Consider the following 22,233-nt stretch of genomic DNA (forward strand, 5'->3'; position numbering starts at 1 on the left):
TTGTCTGTATAGAGAGTGTTTAGAATTGCTTTCCAGTTTCTGAATTAGTTGGTATTGTATTAGCCAACCATCCATTCTGTCAAACCCCCTGGCTATATCTTTATTTTAAATGCAGTATAATCTCCTTGTAACAGGGATTGTGAGTGAGAAAGGTACAATCGTTTAACTAGTATTCTATAAGTTAATAAGAACTCTTTTGCCGTACGATTCTATGTTGTTCCGTTGTTCCTACTGGGACAATAGAACTACAAGACTTGCAATGCTTTCGTTGAGTGCCTACGACCAGTATTGAGAGAAATATATCTTGCTTTTCATGGGGCCATCTGGTCACCTTGCTGCATGCATTGCATGTAAAGGGAACAGAAAACAATAACCCCAGCAAATACAAGAATTCTCCAGGGCTAGTTTTCCTGCCATTGGTGTGACATTACCATGTGTCTCTAATTAGAAGCACAGTGGCGTCAGTGTATCTCCTTTCAACAGGACGATATTTATCAGCAAACCAAAGGTTTGGGGGCCAAGACAGAAGCTGCTTCTGATTTAAGTTTCAACATTACTTTAATGTTTATGACTTTTAACACATTAATCTCAATTCATTTCAGCCATTGCGGGAGACAGAAGAGAATGTTAATTGGGAATGTCTGTTTGGATGAGGTTTTTTCCACCTCTTTTTATCTAAGCAATTTTGGTGCCTACTCCCTTTGATTGGTTCAAGGACTGTCTGCCTTTTCAGCTTCTTTCCACTGCCTTCTACCTGGAACCATTGTGGGTTTATTTTTTTGTCAGCTACGTGCATCAGGGGGCACTGTTGGACTGTCATTCTGTGCCTTAGCACCGCTTTAAGGAACCTATTGAAATGTAACATTAACTGCTGAGAATTATTCCTGTTGCTTCAAGTTAACTGTAATCTCTAAGATTCCGTAACACAGGAAATCAATTGCGGGTTAACAAATTCAATAGCAATTTAACATAAAACAGCACAGTGTTTTTGGTGCGCATTCAGCATCTACAGAATTAGGCTTATCAATGAAACCATTCCTGAGGGTACCCACGAGTCTGAAAGCAGCTTATTATTAAAAAAAAAAAATTGTAATCCAAGATGCATGACACAAAGAACGTCTGGTAATATAGAATTTGCCTTTGTAAAGCTAAAATAACATAAACAGTACATCATGTAGCTCATTGCCTTTATTTTCCTCAAGTAAGTATTTCCAGGGCCTGCTTGTTCTCTTCTGTTTGAACCTAGGGAAGGGAGTGTCAGCTCCTAAAGAGTTAGTCAAGAAGTGTATTAAGTTAGTCCAATTAAAAGGTACCACCTTATATTTTTTAGTTTTTAGTTGTTAACCTTTATTTTCATGCATTCAAGTGTACTAACATGACAACCACACTACTTAAGGCCTGCTTGAAAATATACTTTTAAGTTTCACTTTTTTTTTTACCTTCAGAAGAAAATTAATATAACTGTTGTGTACTGTAATAATAATGTGACATATGCAGACCTCGGGCAATATAAATATTTTGTTCTGTTCAGTTTAGGGAATGGAAGAGTGAAGAGAAGTGTCTATAGTATATGAGAAAGAAAAGGTTATGCTTAAAGCATAACTCTTGAGAATTTTACTTAAGCTGGGGAATTACTTTTTCACTATGGCAGTTTTTACAGTAACTTTTTACAGTAATTATATTGTACCTTATTTATTCATTCATTTAAAATTTCTTATAAACTGTCTATATTGGAACTACCATACTAGGTCGTGTATTTATTTATTTTATTTATTTATTTAGTGATTTTTTTATATACCGCGGCACGTTGAAAACATCACCTCGGTTTACAATAAACAATAATTCAGCAACAGGCTTTACAGACAAATTGAAATAACGTGGACATGATATATATCAAAATAACAACAAAATAAATACAAATACAATAAACCAATGGTGATCAAATCCCTAGTTAATTGCAAGTCTATTAATAAATGGTAGTTCATAGACCAATAAAGACAAAGTTAGCAGAGAGAAGGAGAAAATCGGCGTGTAGCAATGATTCAGGGAGAAACAGTAAACGTAATTGGCATTTCAGAAGGGGAGCGTATCATTGAGTGTAAGCTTGTTCGAACAGCCATGTTTTGAGGTTTTGTACAATAAAGCACATAAAATATAATGTATAATATATAAAAATATACACATAAAACAGAACAACAGATAAAATCAACATACACAATATAAATGGTAAAACAAAACAGCAAATGAAAAATCAACAGACAACAATATAACTCAGATAAAAGCCAGCTGAAAAGAATGAGCTTTCAGCTTTTTTCTAAAGAGTTTATAATCAACAACTCTATGTAAATCAAGTGGTAATTCCTTTCAAAAAATAGGTCCTATCACAGAAAAAGCTCTTTCATGAGTGACCATTAAGCAAGCAGCCTTAAAAGTAGGCATGTTCAGGAACATTAATCAGTAGACCTCTGAATGTATGGTACAAATATTTCACCACCATTCTGCCAAATAGGAGGCGCCCTCCTCCTGAAGTGCCTTGAACTGCATCCTAATAAGCAACAGTAGTGATAATTAATTTGGAGGAAATGGCTTTTTTGTTTTGTTTTTTTTAATTTGTGTTTCTTCAAAGGTGCTTTCATAAAATTTCAAATATTAACAATATACTCTCACTTTATCGGCCAATACAGAAAGCTTAGAAATGCCCCTGTATAGCACTGCTTAAGTCATTTTCTTGTAACACCTAAACCATGGCTGTGACTACATTTCCTTTTTATTTGCCAAAAATGAAAAAAAAAAAGCATTTTGAAGTTTAGCAAAATCTTTCCAAACCTCAGGGATTTATATTTTACTCTTGTTCTTTCCCCTCACTCTTTTTTAACATTATATTAGGCACAGTTTTATCATACTGTTTATTCTTGGCATTTCTGTCCTGTGGGATAGTTTTACTCCAAGCTCACTCTTGTGATGTAAATGTTAAACCTTTCATTTGAATGACATTCTGATAAAACATCACTTTTTTTTTTCTCTTTCTGCAGTGTTAACTCATGAATTTTATAAGACATTAAATCCAAAGCATCCTAGCTCTCCACTGCATTCCCCATCTGGTATCACACTCCCTGCCTGCTGTCCCCCACAAAAAAAAATAAATGAAGCCAATTCAAATGTGTGTTTATTTTATTAGTTTACTAAATAAATAAAAGCCACCACAGATTAATATGTTATCCTGTACAAGATCAAGATAACTGGGGAGTGAATTCAAAGACAGACTTTGCATTTGAAAAGGATTGTACAAGCTTTGCTTTCTGGGTAGAGAAGGCGTCTGAAAAGGAGAAATCTCATGTGATGTGAGTGAGTCTTGCTGAAGCTGTTCTTAGATTCAGTGGATAGACAGTTTTTTGTCTCTCAGGGGCTGATATCATGCATAGCTTGCAAAACTGACATTTATTTTAACTATGGAAATGGTGAACCACCACTACATTCATCAAAAGGAAGTGGAATGCCTTCGAAACTGGCTTCCAGGACAGAAATATTGCAGGTATCTTTTTCTGTAGTTATTTTTAGATGAAATCATGACCCCTTTTTTGTTTTGATGGATAATTATATTAACTGTACTTCTCTGATATTTCTTTTCTATATATTTTTGCTATATCTAGCATTTCCTTTATCAAATTAAGACTTGCCGTATAGCTGCCGAACTTGTCCAAGATAGCGAATCAGTAATATATTCGTGTGGCAGTTGATTCTGAACACCTTTATTGACTTTGATTGATAAGAGCCAGAGTGGGATTCTTCAAATGCATTAAGTTCATGACAGCATAAAGTCATCAACATATGTAACTGGGCTAGGCACCAGTTAACCCTACTTATATAAGTTGGAACGTGACAGGAAGTGGATACCCGGGACCCTAAAATTTGCACAAATGTTGAAATCAGTAAGGAATTTTCTTCAGTAGTGTATGAGCCAAACAGAAGTTTAGCAGAAAGTTGTATATGTCTTTATTAGTAGTCTGATTTCAGGGTACCCTACATTATGCTATTTGTTTCACAGTTTCTGAATCCTCAAAATTAGCCCACATTCAGTATTTCCAACCAAAATGGTGAGGGGTCTGCGCAGGAAGATTTATCAGATGAGACTGAAGGACCTGTATATGTATACCTTAGAGACCAGGAGAGACAGGGAAGATATGATACAAACCTTTAAATTCCTGTAAGGTATTAATGATGCACAAGAATCAAACCTTTTCCAGTGGGAGAGAAAATTATGAAACCAGGGGTCATGATATGAAACTCCAAGGGGGTAGACTCAGGAACAATATCAGGAAATATTTCTTCAAGGCAAGGGTGGTGGATGCATGGATTGCCCTCCTGGAAGAAGCCAAGACTGGTAATGGAATTCAAAAAGGCATGGGATAAATGCAGATGATCCCTAGTGTCTAAGGATGGAAATGAAGAAAACAGAAGGCACAGGGATAGCCTGCACACAGTGCTAGTTACTGCCCTTAATAGAAGGCATAGAGTGACCTGCATGGAGCAGCAATTACTACTCTGAAAGCAAAAACAAAAAAAAAACAACTTGCTGGGCAGACTGGCTGGATCATGTGGGTCTTTTTCTGCCGTCATTTACTATGTTACCATTCATTTTAATATCCTCTATCCATAGAATTGCAAATGTAGGTACTTCAAATACAAGGGTTGGAAAACAGAAGAATAATATTTATTATGGACATGGAACATCTTCACTGTAAATGGCCTTCACTCTAGGGGCAAGATTTAAGTCTTGGAGAAAAATAGGACACAAACATTGCTTAAAGCCTATATGTTAGATTGCAATGATACATCTTTTGGTCAAAGATTTAATTTCCTGAAACTTCAGTAAGTAAAATGACCTATAGGAAGCACTGTTTGAGAAACAAGGATCTGCAGAAATCAGATTATAAAAATTGTAAGTCAGACACAAGTCATCTTTTTCAAGTTTATTCGCATGATTTTTCTGTTATTTTTTTCTCCTCCTGAAGTTGCAGGAAATTAAATCCTTGGACTAAAGCTGCACTATTTAAAAATTGTGCAAGCAAATGCATTTACAGGCAATTTCTCCCATTTTTCCCTTTTTTTGCTCAAAACTTAAATCTGGCCCCCAAGTGTTAGCACATGGAAGATACTGTAAGTGGCTACTCAAGGTCATTAGGGGAATGGAATGGAATAGGGGCCTGCAGGGTTTTAGCTCTCTGCTGTAACCTGTAGAGTCGAATATTGTAAAATCATGGCTTCCGTCCATGAGATAGATTCATTGATGTACTTTTGTGTTTGCTCGGTTTAACAGACCTTTGCCAAGTCGACTTGTTTTCTGCATGTTTCAATATAGGGATAGATAAACCTATATGTTTTGGGATGGGGTTTTTTTTCAGCGTGGATCAAGACACCCGAGTGAGAATTATTTTGTTTATTTCTAAACCGGTTTTAACCTGGATGGGATTGAAATCAGAATTTGCAAAACTGGTTCTAATTAGCTTTTGCTAGATGTAGGCAGCTGCTTTCTACTTGTATTTGTTGTGATTGAAGTAAGATTGGAGGGGTTTTCTGCTGCTGTAACTTTAAGCATTTAGGGAGGGATATTTTCAATAGTGTGCATAAATCAGCAGCCACACAGTTTATAAATCCCGCATATTTCTGCCCCCAAAGTGTGTCAGTATGTACACATTTTAGCAATATTTTGAGCTGTATCATTTCAGTTCCCATTTTGTAAAAGTATGCACCCATATTTCACACGCATAATAATTGTACATGTAATAACCCTCAGTTATGTTTACAGGGAGGTTTTTTTTAAAAATAAGAATGTGAATACTTTGCTTGAGAAAATAGTTAATCACATTTGCGGACACTTCCACCAGTTCTCCTCAGTCCTCTGTGACACCCCCACCATCATCACTACTTAACCCATACCTCCCACCCAAAAACTGCAGAGAATAGATACTGAAAGTGTGATTTCAGTTCCGCAATTCAATAAGCCAGTGTAAAAGCCTGAATACAAATTCAGTAATGCATGTGTGTATAAACTTCCAAACAATAATCCCCACCTTTTTTTCCGCTAAGAATTATGCATGACACTTCAAGTACACTCATATTACCGGCCTTTTCTAAAGAGCAGTTATGAGTGTACATGCCTCTTATCTGTGAATATGCCTATTTTGCACATGTAACTCCTAATAATGCTTTGAAACCTAACACCTAGGAGGTTACAGATACAAAATGATTGTTAGGAGAGCGCTAGGGAGCGATCACGCTTTCGGGGAGAGTGGTGTGCCATTGAACCATGACGCAACTGCAGAGAGGAGCTCCTTAGAAGCGCCAAAGCAGGTGAGACGTATCCCAGCATAGGTGGACAGGCAGAAGACCAGGGACTCGCACCTCCCCCGAACCTGACGCATCAGTAGAGACCTAACAATGCAATGCTGGTCTCTGGAGTAGCCCTACGACCACTCGATAGCACTTTTGGACCTGCTGTACGGGAACGGTAAATGCACCAGGATGGACAGAGGTCAAGGGCAGATGATGGAACTGGAACAAGACAAGACGAAGATGATCAGACGATACTTGAAGACGAGGATCAGACAAGGACTTGGAGACAAGGTCAGACGATACTGGATAAGGATGAGGCAAGGCTAAAGAGAAGAACATCAAGGACTGAGACTAATCAGAGAAAATTCTTTTTCACTAAACGCACAATTAAGCTTTGGAATTTGTTGCTAGAGGATGTGGTTAGTGCAATTAGTGCAGCTGGGTTCAAAAAAGGTTTGGATATGTTCTTGGAGGAGAAGTCCATTAACTGCTATTAATCAAGTTTACTTAGGTAATAGCCACTGCTATTAATTGCATCAGTAGAATGGGATCTTCTTGGTGTTTGGGTACTTGCCAGGTTCTTGTGGCCTGGTTTGGCCTCTGTTGAAAACAGAATGCTGGGCTTGATGGACCCTTGGTCTGACCCAGCATGGCAATTTCTTATGTTCTTATGTTCTTATTAATGAAGACGCTTGCTGAGTGGAAAGACGACATAAGATTTAAAACCTCAGTATGAAGGTATCCGGCCGTGACTCGTAGCAGCACCCATTCTGAACTGAGCTTCAGGGACCAGGCATGATCGACGCACCTGACAGGTCAATCGAAGGAAGACAAACTTCTGACCTGGCGTGGAAGACTCATCCGAAGGTGATTTGAAGTTGAACTGAGGATGGCCCACTAGGAGGTAAAATCCGGAACCAGGATATCTGAGAGGAAGGGTACCCTGATGGGGGCGCCAAAGAGTCAGAAGGCTTCCTAGACATAGGAGCCCAAAAGGGTCTGAATGCTTGACAGCAAAAAGGACTGAAGACTGAGATGTCAGAGGATTCTGAGGATGAAGACAACTTGACATGAAGACGTCTGGCATGTCAAGACATCTGGACTTCAACCCCTAGGACACTCAGTCAAGAGCATCAAGGAGGTGTCAAATGAACTGGAGAACGAGACATCTGGACATCTGGACCTTGGACCCCCAGGTCACCCAACTAAGAGCAGCGAGAAGACTCCGAGAGGCAGAACAACAGGATGATGGACTTCAGGAAGGACAGAACATCAGAAGATGTGGACTTCAGGAAGATTTGAAGGTGAAGACATCAGGAGCGTTGGATGACGAAGACATCTGAAGACAAGGACTTAGGATCCGGCAAGAGACCAAACATGGAACGAAGATGAGACGAAGGATCAGGAACCACAAAAGAAGACAAAGGAATTCCCACAAAGAACAGAATGCCTTGAAGAAGCGGAGCTGGACATCAGGAACTCCTGGACCGAAGAACTGGAATGGAGGATCCAGGAGCAGTCTGACTCCATGACTGACTCCTTTTGAAGGCGAAGAGGAACTGAAGGCTGAGCCCTTTTGTAGGGCTGAAGAGGAATACCCAAGATGACATCATGAAGAGGGGCCAGAAGAAGTGGCGCTTTAAATCCAGAGAGGAGGCATTGCCTCGCATTTAAGGAGGTAGGAGGCAGGACCCTGAAACAGCACTAAGCCGTGAAACAAGGCCCGGTGTCAAAGGCGGCTTCCTGCCGCAGGAAGGGAGACTGAGGGCTGCTCCAGCCATGAGGAGCGGCCCCCTAGCCATGAAGAAGAAGAAGGCAGCGGCTCAGCCGCATGAAGACAATGTCAGCGGCTCCTGCCATGAAGGAGAGAGGACGTCGGGGTCAGTGGCCTCCAGGCCGCGTGAAGAAGATGGTTGGTGGCGGCGGTGGCAGCTCCCTGCTGCGTGAAGGCAGTGTCGGCGGCCTCCTGGCTGCAAGGTGACAGCGGCTCGAGCTGTGCAAAGTGCGGTGACGAGGCAGGCAGATGGCAGGGAGCAAGCAGGCTGGAGGTAAGAGGCTGCTTGTGGCTAGGCCTGTGAGCAGAATGGTAACAATGATCATTTAAAAAAATGTCTCTTTACGTTTCTCTGATACCCTCCTTTTCCTCTGTATCTATAGTGCCTTCATCCCTTGTTTGTGTTTGTCAATACCATCAGTGTGCATGTTATAGTTTGGTGTGAAAATCTATTCCAGGAAGAGGGCTTGGCTTACCAAGGAGTTTACACAATCTTTGTCTAGATTACACCTTAATAGTCAGAACAAGAAGTACCGGTGCACATTAAAGGGTAGATTTTAAAGGGTCACACGTGTGCCCTTAAACGCGCATATCTCGCTGCGTGCAAAAATACACGCTATTTTATAACCTACGCGTGTAGGTTATAAAATACTCTTCCCGCGCACATATCTTACGCACGCGACTTTGCTACAGCTCCGGTGAATATCGGGGCGGGGGAGAGAGAGAGCACCTCTTTATAGGGCTCAGTCTGATACACTATATATGGACCATTGTAAGGGGGCAATTTGGTTCGGGATGAGTTTTTGGGAGGTGGGTTGAGGGGGGGGGGGGGTATAGTTACAGACACATTCGGAGGTATCCATCATTAAAGAATTTTAGACCTCGTAAGTGATGAAAAGGAGTTGAGATGTACAATGTCGCTAGCAGAGGCTGCAGTGCACAAATCAACTCCTCTTGTTAGACTTTTCTTCACTTATAAGGTCAAAAATTCTTTAATGATGTCAATTTTAGAAGGAATACCTCTGAATGAGTCTGTAACAGACCCCCCCCAACCTCAACTCACCCCGAATCGAAGTGCCCCCTTACAGTGGTCCATATGTAGAGTATCAGACTAAGCCCTATAAAGAGGTGCTCTCTCTCTCTCTCTCTTCCCCCCCCCCCCCCCCGATGTTCACCGGACTCCTGTGCCTAAGAAGGAGCTGTAGCCAAGTGGCACATGTAACGTACACGTGCTGGCCACGCCTCTGGAACGCCCATTCCCCGCCCCTTTCCCACCTGCCTTTAATGGGCGCATGCACCTCAATGCACGCGCGCCCTTCCCGGTTATTTAGAATTGGTGTAGCTCCCGCGCGGCCCACTTACGCGCGTATATGGCCATTTTTATGTGCGCAAGGCTTTTAAAATCTACCTTTAAGTGGAAGGAAAACATATTGTATGATCCGGTATTTAACGCAGATAGAGACGTAAACTTACAGGTCCTAATGGAGAGAGATGAGGTGACTGCAGTGTTGATGCTGGAGGAAGAGGGATCTTTTTGACCATCCTCCTTGTACCATCTTTTTTTTTCTTTCCCAGCTTCAGATTTTGTAATACCCTCGAGTGCAGCTGTCGGGGGGGGGGGGGGGGGGGTGGTGATGAGGATTGAAACTGCAGCCCCTGCTCTGCAAAGTTAAGCAAGGTGGCGGTGAACTACAGGGACTTTTGTTCATAAAGAGCTGTGAGCTTTCGGTCAAATCAGAGTAAGGAAAACACGTCCCCAGGAGCTCCCTATGAGGGCCAGCATTAGGTGTCTCTTACATTGAGGGCTGAATACTTGGAGCCTTAGCCTGCTGTACCTTCGCAGGTCCAGCAGCCTTTGTGGCGTTCGCTCCAGGACATTGCTGTTTGTCTGACTCCTGCTTCCTGCCTGCTTTCTGTTTGGTGCTTAATTCCTGTTTCCTGCCTAGCCCCTACTTCATGCTGACTTCTGCTTTATTCCCAGCAAATCCTCATGGCTGCCTGCACCCCATGGAGTCAACACAGGCCAAGGATCAACCTAGCCCAGCCTCGGCAGTCCCCCTGGGCCTTTCCGAGATGCTTTTTTTGTCCCGGCCTCGCTTCTGGGATGCACAGCTCGGAACCTCTTCCTTGTTATAACCGTTTCCCAAGCGTTGGTGAGAAACTGAGGATCTGAATTACGGGTTCCATGTTCCCATATCACTGAATTAAATAAGAAAATAGGAATAGGCGCATAGGGTCACATTTTATCCAAGCAGTTATGTACAATTTGGACAACACATGCCACATTGGTCATCCCCACCCCCATTCTACTGGGGCAGATGGAGGGTGGGGGTGTGTGGAGGTGTGAATTTAATCCAAACCAGCTTGCTAAAGTTATCAGGTGTAGCTTTAAGTTTTCGGAGCAAACTGAGCCAGTTCCGGTTTTCCACCCTCTGTATACGTGGACTTATTTTTCTTACTTTTCTCAGAAAAGCAAGACAAAAAGTTAATACATATGTAGTAGGGTAAAACCAGCACTAGTTCTGCATGACCTGAAAAAATAGAGCCACTAGCTAGCTCAGCGGCTCAGATGTCCCTAGTTTACATAAAGAAAGAAGGCTGGCAATATGGAATCTGAAAGCTCCTATCATAGCATTCCATGAAATAGCTTATCTCAAATGTGCCGTCCGCCTGAAGTAAAATGTTCTTTGAACTTAATTCATGGTTTAAATAATGATCTTTAATCAGAAAGATGTGTACTTAACACTTACTGTACTAATTGTCTTGGGTCCAGGTGTTTCTAATTTTAAAAAAAAAAATGTAATCAATGCATAAATAAAGGGGGAATATTTATCCTCACAAGGAGAGGAGTTGATGGCAAAATGAAAAGCCCTGTGTGCACCCCATTTTACAGAAAATACATTTGCAATTCTGAGCGAGTGCAGTCCTAAGCCTGCAAAACAAAATGTGCACTGAAAGCACAAAGAACCCAGTTTATGATTCTCTTTGAAGTGTTTTTTGCAACAGGATAAGGAAAATTTTAGAAACTGTCTGATAGTGTTCAGGGTAAATACTTAAACCCCTTCAGAGAATTTCACACACAGATACTGTGCAACAGAAAAAAAGGATACTTATGTTTCCTAAAGCCGCTACAGCCTACAGCTTTGTACTTAAAGACAGAGGTGTTGAATAGAATTCTTCTGAGGATACATCCAGTGACAATATCAGCGGGAACATCAGAGCAAACCAGTGCATAGCACTTTCCATGTTTAACCCTTGCAGAGGCAGTCGATATGTCATCTTTTGTCAGTAAGAAGCACTCGGCACATCTGGTATAAACTGGGAAATGCTAGGAATGGCAGCCGACAACTGCTAATCAGTTTCACAGCCTAACTTTGCCTCGTACACAAGCCTCTATTAATGTTTAATGGTCTATGCCAGGGTTTTTAACCACTTTTTCCTAAGTCTCCGCTAACATAATGCAGCTCCTATTTTAGATGCTACTTTGCAGCTGTTGAGTCCAGAGTTAAAACTGATTGCTTTCCATTTTATAGAGCAGGGTTAAGGGGCTTTTTTTTGCCTCCTTGTGGATTTCACCCATATTTCTTCATATGGTTATTACCTTCTCAACTCCTAGGTGGGCAAACAAATGTCTCACTCTTTGAGTTTGTTTCTTTGGAGTTAGCTGCGAAACAAGAAAAAAAGCCCTTCTGAATAGTGAGTCTAACAATACTGCTTCATAATACAGCCAGTGAATCTTGACCAGGTACTGATATTGCTTCATGCTTTAGGTATATGTGTGTTAGTAGCTGTGGTTTTGAGCATAGTGCGTGTTAGTGCTAACTTTAATACCTCCTGATAGCACAGCCAGTGAGATATATTTATTTTGAGTTTGGTGCAGTCTAAGTTTTTTTTGTCTTATTCTAAGTTCAAAGGATTCAGCAGTTTTCAGTTTTTAGTCCCCTGAGTTTACGGCAAACATGTTGTTAACCCTTTCCCAACCAGAACCTTCCCTATGACATAGATCTAGTTACGGTTCAAAGGGACTTATTCTTTAGCAGAAAAATAGCAATTGACTTTTCCACAATGGACCACATTGAATTTCTGCACTAAAAAAAAAAAATTTCTCATACCAGTGATTTTACAGTGCATTGGAAAATTAAAGTACATAATATCTCTTTAATTCTATGTATTTTCTAATTTAGGTAATGAGAACAGGCATACCAGATCTCTTTCCTTAGTGTGCGGTAAAGACAACTGTAAAAATTGAAAATATTGTAAAAGTGGTTAAGATTTTTGTGATTTTGGCAAATTACTTGACAGCAGTCATACATATTAAATAATAGTAATTTCTTGGTAGAACTTTGTATTATTTATAAGTTTCTTTTCCACAAAGGACTTGCAGCAGGTGATAGAGTTCCAGGATCATTGGATGGAATGGGAGAATAGAGATGGGATCATGTGAGAGAGGATCAGTAATGGGGAAAGGGGGAAGTTATTCCCTCCTTCCCCCATGCCTAGTCCTTTTTCTCTTCTGTTCTTCCCCCATCCCTGACCTTTACTTCTCCCATGTGTCCTCTCTCTCACACTCAAAAAAGCATCAAGGCAGCAATGCCCCATCCAATCCCTCTGCCTCAGGCCTTCTCCTTCTGATTCTACCCTTTGATCCTCCCTTTCCCTCTGATTCTCTCCTCATCTTCTCCCCAATTCCCATTCTCAGCCTCTGATTCCCCCACTCATCCTTCCCCTCTCTGATTCCTCCCCTTGAGCCAGGGAGTGAGAGAATAAGGTATCCCAGATGCGCAAGGAAATCCCTGTGTGTATGGCAGATTCCCTGACTCTCAAATTCATATCGGAGGTCCACAGCAGTCCGACTTGTTCCCAGTCTGTGTCCTGTGTCCCATGTCCCAAGAATGGAGATCTAGATTGTGGTGTCCAAAAATATCTTGTCTCTGCTCCTCGGACTCTTTCAGGCGTGACCTCTCTGGAGAAAAGGTCTGTACTGAAAAAACAGACCAATACAGTCCAACTTCCATGTGAGAAACGGTGACACTAATCCTCCTCCCAAACCGAAAAGGTGAAACACTTTCAAAGTCCAAAATACATTTCTTCTACTGAGGTGATGTCATGCTGCCCTTCCACTTCAGGGGAAAAGGTACGTGGGTATTCTCACCCATGTACCTTTGGCGCTTGTCCCTCTCCAGCACTAACCAGGCTCTCATCCAGGGTGGAATAAAAATTACAAAGCTTCACTGAAAACTGGAAACCATTCCTGACAGGTAAGAGGTGTACTGCAGAAGCTTCTCCTCACAAAAGGGACCATTAAGCAAGTCAGGCCTAACTCAAAGTAAGAGAATGGCAAAAGCTCCTTCACTCCCAAGCACCAACTCAAAATGACCGCACTCTCTCTACTTCTAGTAGCCCCCCCCCCCCCCCCCCCCCACTTCTCGGCAGAGATCAAACCATCACAGACAACCTCAGAGGGTGATCCTATAGGGAATGGTCTGTCTTTCTAAATGTACTATCATGGCAGGGATCTAGAGCCATCCAGTGGAGTCCAGGTGGTCTCTACATTAACAATTTGGCTCCATCTACAGCTCTGGCATCAAAGCTTTTGGTGCTAACACCTTTCAGTGCTGAAGCTTATATTATCTTGGCATAGAACCTTCAGAGCCAAACCTTTGGGAAAATCACTCTGCTTGTTTTGGTGCACTCTTTTTAGAAAAGTTGACTACAACTCCCGATGCTCTTGGTCCATCATGTAAAGGGCCCAAGCAGCCCAAGGAATCTTTCCCCAAGTATTGCCTGCCACAAGGATGACTTAGATATAACAAATTGAATATTGTCTGCAAATAAGTTGTAAAGTTCTCTTAGCCCATACAATATGATGATTCATAAGGCCCTACATAGCATCGCTCCACTCAACTTAACCTTCCAGCTCCAACTACACACTTCTAAAAAGCCAACCAGAAGGGCATATCAGAACAGAATGATCACCCAACCAGCAAAATCCTCCCTGAGGAAACGCGCACTATCCACAGCGGGCCCTTCGCTCTGGAACTCACTACCACCAGACCTCCGCCTTGAGCCGTGCCATTCCACGTTCAAAGTGAAACTCAAGACTTGGCTCTTCCTACAAACTTTCCCAGAGAGCTAAGAGCAGGAAGAATAACAACCCTCCCATCCCACAGCAATTTTGTAATGTTTATTTGCTTTATTTATGTGTTCTTAGTAGATCTTAGTTTGTATTCTACTTTATAATAGATTTACTGTTCGATATGTTCCATGTAAACCGCCATCCCGGCGATAGTTATCTCTGTTATCTGTGAACCGGAGTGATATGTATATTATACAGGAACTTCCGGTATATAAAAACCAAAAATAAATAAATAAATAAATAGTGTTCCTAAGGACGAAATGTATATGTTAATTAGGGCTGACAAAAGAACAGACACTTGGGGAACACCGGTGGACATGCTGTGCCATTCAGAATGTCCTGCTTCAATAGATATATGTTGGAAATGGCCATCCAGGTAAGACTTTGAACCATTTTAAGACAGTGCCAGAGATCCCAAACTGAGAAAAGCAAGGAAATAAAATGGAGTGATTTAATGTGTTCAGTGCTGCAGTAATGTTGAGTAGAACAAGCAAATTGTTAAACACCACCCCCCCCCCCCCCCCCCCCCCCCCCCCCCCCCCCCCGATCAAATCCTCTTCAGATGCAAGCTTCAGGGGAAACACTGGCGGCCTGCAGGGCCTCTTCTTTTGCCGCTGGCTGCAGTGATATTCTGGAAGCCCCACAGGGCATCTTCTTTGGCTGCTTGTTGGACAGAAATACTGGCAGCCCCACAGGCCCTCTTCTTCGACACCTACTGGATGGAAATTCTGGCAACCCTGCAGGACTTCTTCTTCAGCCACCTGCTGGACAGAAATGCCAGTGGCCCCATAAGGCCTTTTCTACTCCGTCCATGACTGGAGACTTGCGTTACGGGCCTCATATGCCCAGTGCTAACAATGCCTCTGCCCTTCTCTTCTGTTCTAAAAGACCAATGCCCAGTGGCCTAGAATCAGAAGCCTTTTCAATTTCATAAAATCAAGGACTGTTGTACACTTTCTTACCAATGCAACCATATGCACAACAATCTTTAAACTCATAAAAGAAAAAGGAAAAATATTACTAACAGCTCCTTTTTGACCATATTAAATTTGGTGTCCATGGCTTCAATGCCTAGCCATTTCTCCACCAGTATACCTAAAGATATTCCCAAATCTTTTATTTTAATACAACGAAATACTGCTTCACACCAACCTTCAATCTCTAGTAGTCACAGTATGAAAATTGAAAGGATACTGCAAACTGTGGCCTTGCCTTCTGAAGTCAAGGACGGTAGCAAGAAGACCTTCCACCAGACATTCTTACTTCAAAAGGAAAAGATTTTCTATCTGGTAAACATCATAAAAGGAATATCCATTCGTCTGTTCTACTTCAACTCTATTTCCATATCTGCTTAGCGTCTCTGTGCTGAAGACTAATCCTGTCAGAGTGCACTTAAGTGCTATAGTGGAGTACTACCAACAATTAAAAGGTCTTTCAATCTCTTGTTATCCAATAATAGCAAGATTTATTAAGCGTCTTTTCCATCTTCATCCTCTCATAAAAACCTCTCCTACTCAATGGAATCTAAACCTTGTGCTTTATCAACTAATGAAATCCCCTTTTGAACCATTAACATCAGTGGATGTCAAATTTCTTACTTGGAAAGTAAAATTTCTTACTTGGAAAGAATTGTTTTTAAGATAAGTGACCTCAACATGCAGAATAAACAAGCTCCAGGCTTTAGTAGTCCTTACTCCTTATATTATCTATCTTTTATTTTTTTATTTATTTAAAAAACATTTATGTATTGCCTAACAGAAAATATCTTCCTAAGCAATTTACATCAAATTATACAATTAAATACAAATAAAAATAGAAATAAAATACAACATAAAAAAATGAAAATAAAATCAGATCTATTAACTAAATTCTTTCATCAGACAGGTTTTTAAAGTTTTTCTAAATTTAAACAAATTCTTAATTTTTAAGAATAGAATAGATTTAAGTATTCATATGGACTATTCCTAAATTTTTACCTAAAGTGGTATCTCAGTTCCACTTAAATCTGTCTATACTTCTACCAATGTGCTTTTGAAAACCTCATTCTAAAAAAGTCCTTTATACCTTAGGCTGCAGAAGAACATTGTTGTTCTACTTTGAAAGATCGACAGTTTTCAGAAAATCTCAACTGTTTGTTTCCTATAATCCAGTGGCACAAGGACCGCTGGTTTAAAAACAAATGTTCTCAGCCTGTATCTCGAATTGTAGTTCTTACTACTATGCTAATACTGAGCAACAGATTCATGGAAAAATAAAGGCTCATCAGACATGAGTAACTTTGAATTTCATAGCACACCTTTGTTCCACTTCAAGAAATCTGCAAAGTGCCCACTTGGTCTTCCATCCACACCTTCATTAAACATTACTGTTTAATGGATGATTTCCACAAAGATACTAACTCTAGCCAAGCAGTACTGAAAACATAATTTAACTAACTACTTCAACTCTCCCTCCAATCTCTCTCTTATTGAGTTGCAATCACTCTGTTACTATTATTATTATATTATTATATCATTATAGCCCTTCGCTTGGGAGTCCTCACTTGTCTGGCTGAATCCAGTCCTTATCCACAGAGAAAATAAAGTTGCTTACGTGTAACAGGAGTTCTCTGTAGGCAACAGGACAATTCAGCCCAACAATCTCGCCTACTACCCCATAGAATTGAAGCTTAGCTAGTGAAATGCCTGAGGAGATTTGCAGCAGCTGTGTGGAAACAACCGCACGTTCTCAGAAAGACTTCTAGTTAAGAACATAAGAAATGCCATTTTGGAATTGATGAAAATTTCATCAAGCCCAGCATCCTGTCTCCTACAGTGACCAATCCAGGTCACAAGAATTCAGCAGGATCCCCAACCCGTCTTACTCATAGCCAGGATAAGCAGTGGTTTTACCAGGTCTACATGACTCATAGTGGTTTTTGAACTTTTATTCCAGGAACTTGTCCAAACTCTTTTCAAACTCAACTACACTAACAGGCTAATTTTTAAACAAGCATGTGTGCACCCATGCACATATGTATGGTACATATGCTGGAATTTTAAATCATGTGCACACTTGCACATGTATGATTTAAAATACTCCTACTGCATGTAAATATACCTCTAATTTTTAAGCGGTTACTTGAGCAAACGTATTTCACATATCTTCCTTAGGACTTTGTTGGCGTTAACGTTCGTAGATAGGCAGATTTTAAAACATTGCCAGTTTTCCCAGTCACTTGAGATCATCCAGACCCCTCTGGTTCATCATCCTGGACTATTCCCAGTTGACCTGGATCCCTCACCCTGTCACATTAGATCTAAAATGCAATTTCTGCAGACTTGGTCATCAGGAGCAGCAGTAAATATACGCACTGCAGCATCTGATTTTAAAATAAGGATTTACACACATAACTGTTGGCCCTGTCCATGCCCTACCCCTTTTTTGCCCCCTTTTATGTTTTAGCTTGTGCACGCGCACATATCCATGTATATGATGGCTTTTAAAATCCCTGTTGCTCATACACGGCCCACATATGCATGCGTATAGCCCTTTTTGCATGAGCAACACTTAGAAAATTGACCCCCAACTGTTTTCATCACATTCTCTGGCAACAAATTCCATGGTTTAATTATGTGCTGTGTGAAAAAATACTTTCTTCGATTTGTTTTAAGAACTCTATTAGCTTCATGCAGTGTCCCTTAGTCCTAGTGTTAGGACTGCTCAGAAGAGAAAATAACCATTCCTTATTTACCTCTTCCAACTAAACTCACGATTCTATAACCCTAACTTGTTTAGCCTTTCCTTATAAGGGAGTTGTTCCATGCCCTTTATTATTTTGATTGCCCTTTTTTGCACCTTTCCTAGATCTGCTATATCTTTTTTGAGCTGGGGTGACAAGAACTATCGACAGTACTCAAGTTGCAGTTGCACCATAGATCGATACAGTGACATTATATCTTCTTTCTGAACTCTAAGAGAGCACATTCCACACCGGTGCTATCTGATGATGTCATCGACTTGTATGCTGAATTGTTCTGCTGTCTACGGAGAACACCTGTTACATGTAAGCAACTTTGCTTCACTCTCATTAATCGGGGTTATGGACCAACCATAGAATGGGGGTGACCTTCTTAACTCTTGAATAGTGTCCGAATACAGGTTGAGAAGGGGCGAGATTCTTTAATCATTCTTCTGACTTGATTGCTGCTTTTAGCATCTTGGACCATGGTTACCTTTATCAGCAGTTGGCTTTTGAGGTATAGTTATGGGTTGTTTACATTTATTTCTTCCTGACAGACGGAGTGGAGGGAAGGGGAGTGTTTGGATATTTGGACACTGGGCTGTGATGTTCACTGGAGTTCAGTTCTATCACCTGTCCTTTTAAACTTGTACTTAGCAACACTGCTATAGCAGAGATTCTTCTGATGGCATGCAATTGATAACATACTTTGCTAATGATCAAGTAGGGGCAATCTTTAAGTTAAATCCACGAGATATCCCAGTGGTGAGATCATCATAAGCTGAATCTTACAAGGTCTGAAGCATTCTAGATCAGTAGGGCACTCTCCATCTATCCCAGCCCTTAGTATTGGATGTGGAGTTTAATATCCAAAGAGACAGTATGTAGTTTGGGAATAGTACTAGACTTCACACTATCTAACTTGCACAGATGTCATCAGTAGCTCACTGTACTTTCTTCAGATGATAGCAAATTCACCAATTCTCTTATCTGCAGAAAAAATCTCTGGCTACTTTAATTCACTACTTCGTAACTAAACAACCTCTGGCTTCATTTCAGTATAAATACAGCAAAATGGTGGCCGTTGGGAAAAAAGGGGCAGGGTGAAAGTATGCAGCTGGCCACACACTTTCACCCCCATAGCGTCAAGCGCCACAGGAAAACGCGTTATTTCCCGCGGTACGGAAAACAGCACCCGCAGCGCTGCAGGGCCATACCCACCACCCCCCCCCAAACCCTGCCCACACCCCTCACCTTCCCCTGATTTAAATTGTACTGCTGTGATGCACAAGGTAACGGCTCATCACCGTTTAAAGAATGACCCTATTAGTTAGTTATTGCAATTCGCTGTGCCAGGGCCTATCGAATAAAAGACACCTCTAGCTCTTATAAAATGGAGGCAAGATTTTTTCTCATATTGCTCCAATTGTCTTGGATCTGCATTGGTTATCAACTGAAAAAAGTGTCAAGTTCAAAGTACTTGCATTGATCCACAATGCCTGTTTTTAGGCAGACCTCCTTGTTAGTCACCAGTCAGAAAGATCTGTAAGATCAACACATCAAATGTTGCTGACAGTAACTTCCCTGACTTTTACCATTTTGGCCTCATATAGAGACATGGCATTTAGTTGCTTTACACTAATAAAATGGAATTCAGTCTTTGCCTGAGAATAAGTATCTACTTTTCCACTAAGAAGCCGCGATGTGGCTTTTTCATTTCCTTTGTCTAGCCCTTGCTTGCCTGCTGGCCTCTGTAGAAACAATGCTTTGGCCTCTTATTCAATATGTGATCAGGGCTTCCTAGATTATTTCAAAAGATGGATAGAGGATCTTGCTTTTTGCTGCTTATTTTTTATTGATGCTGTGTTTGCTGATGAATATGTTTGTTTTACGCTATATCCTGCTTTGATCATGGGAAATAATGAAAAAACAAGTTTTACCAAATAAATAAATAAATAAGAATCAGGTAGAGATTGTGAAAGGAGAGAGACCATTAGTTCTTATGTTTACCAGGGTCCTACAATTCTGTGATAAGGGCCAAATTTTCTGCTGCCAGCCATGTGTAACCCTTGGATTGAGATCCTCACAGAGGAGTCATTGGACCACCCTCAATTCCAAGGGCTTATGATATCTAAACTTCCCATACAGTTCTTAAATCCCTCTCTGAGGTCCAAGATTCCCTGCCGGGGGGAGAAGTGGAGAGCTTTCTCTCCACGGCCCTGAGCATTAACACAGTTGCTTGAACATGGCAGTAATCACACTGGAAGCTGAGTGTGCTTTACAACTTAACTTTACTGGCAATTGATGATGGAATAGTGAAAATGACTATTTACAATGCCTAATGCAATCCAATTAATTTACATATTTGCCTCATCAAAAAATCTGTGACTTTGTTATTTATGTTGATTTGTTCTGTTATTTGAGTTTTTTTTTTTCTTTTATTCTTTTAGTCTATGAACCCCACATCACAACTAGCATATTGATAACACTATGTATGATAAATTTACCTAAAAGTACCTTCAGTACACTCTGTCATGACCCACTTCTCTAAAAATTATTTTGTCTAATGATATATTGTAACCGAACCTTTGACGACATCTGTTAGAATATACTATAGTACACTTTTACCTACATTAAATATGTGCCTACTTGTAAACCGTTGCGATGGTATATAACTTAGCGATGGTATAGAAAAGATTTTAAATAAATAAATACATATTTTCCAATTGTAAGGATAATTTATCTCCCTCCCAAATTTCAATGTTCAGGTGAATTTAGCTCAGTTAATATGACATACATTAAAGTCCCATATCTCGTACTTTTTATTCAGATATTCAGAATTTATTTATTATTTCTTACCCATTCTTCTCACAGTCCTTGTTGATATCTGGAGGATACCTCCTCACTTTTCAATATCCATGTGATACAAAGTGGTTAAAACTGTATGGATACCGAATCCCTATTCTCTTCCTTCCAGTAATGAATGGAAATTAATTCATTTGGAGCCTTTTAAGTGTTCATAGATCTCTCAGGATGAGAGACTCCCACACTCCTCATAGATGTTAAACACTGAGAGCTTGGATCCTGAGAACTCAGATGGTAAAAATTAAACCAAACAGTGATGAAAAGAGGGGTTGGATAAAACTTTCTTCAAATTCAAAAGGGACAAAACCTAACATTTAAAGTTGGGAAAAAGGTACTCTTTCTCCGTCTCCAGTTTCAGGTCTCTTTCAATTAAGGTTATTTCCTAAGAAAAAAAAACGTAACAAAACCAGGAACATTCTGCTCCTGTAAGGGCTAACAAAAAAGCCACACTGCACAATGGTGACACTAGTTCATATAGAATCAGGATGCCAGCAATGCTGCCTCCCGCATGGCGGAGCTACACCCAACCCAACTGCTTCTATTCCCCTTTTAGTAGAGACCTAGTAGGGCTCTTTACACGTGGAATTATGGGAGATCAGGGGATCAGTGATAGTGTTCAGGTACACGTGAGTGGGAATATAAAATAAAACAGTTAATGATAGTCACAGTGAGAAAGGAGCAAGTATAATCTAGAAGATTTCAGAAAATTTTCATGATAGGATTTGAAGATGGAGACTAGAGAAACAGAAGAAGAATGATTAAGGGACAAGGAAGGGTGTAGAGGAAATTCCATATTAGCAGTTGGCCTAGCATGAGATCTCTATCACGTAGGGCAAGGCATATGTTTCAAGGCTTTCTCTTTATCCCACATACAACCAGGGGAGGTAATTTTCAAAAGGATTTACACGCACAAAACAGCTTTTGAAAACTGCAGCTTGTATGCGTGAAATTCCTTTGAGGATTCACTCCATATGGTTGAAATTTCAAACTATTGTACATGCATAATTGCATTTTTGAAGATTGCTACGATATTTATTTATTTAACACTTTTATATACCGACATTCATTTGCATATCGCATCGGTTTACAATGAACGGGGGAAAACCTAACAGGAAATGGAATTGAAAGTTACATATAACAGGGAGATAAAGGAACAAGGTGGGAAGAGAAGAGAACATAAAAGTGGGGTCAAGAAGACCCAGGAAAGGTGATAATAAATGAACCGGACTTTTCCACACGTATATCCTTTGAAAATTCACCCTGTCTGAAAAGGGCACGGGACAAGCCCCATCGCCTAGGGTGAGACTTGTAATAAATGCCCAGCGCAAATTCATTATCTAGTGTCACTATATACAAGGTAGAGTATGACCTCTCTTGTTTTAGTGAGTCTTATAATTATACCTC

General features: G+C 40.6%; 1 protein-coding gene across 2 annotated transcripts in view; it reads left to right on the plus strand.

Annotated features, from left to right (window-relative positions):
* FTO (FTO alpha-ketoglutarate dependent dioxygenase) overlaps positions 1-22,233 on the plus strand; it is an 877,495-nt gene that overhangs the window by 239,584 nt on the left and 615,678 nt on the right. Inside the window, exon 8 of one of the 2 annotated variants that reach the window (XM_029608567.1) lies at positions 603-1,635. The exons of the other annotated variant lie outside the window; for it this stretch is intronic. Within the exon in view, the coding sequence (XP_029464427.1) occupies positions 603-653 (51 nt within the window). The 3' untranslated portion in view covers positions 654-1,635. Of the gene's footprint in view, positions 1-602; positions 1,636-22,233 lie in introns of those variants that run through there. 2 annotated transcript variants of the gene reach the window in all.

This window comes from Rhinatrema bivittatum, chromosome 7, assembly GCF_901001135.1.
Source record: "Rhinatrema bivittatum chromosome 7, aRhiBiv1.1, whole genome shotgun sequence".
NCBI lineage: Eukaryota > Metazoa > Chordata > Amphibia > Gymnophiona > Rhinatrematidae > Rhinatrema > Rhinatrema bivittatum.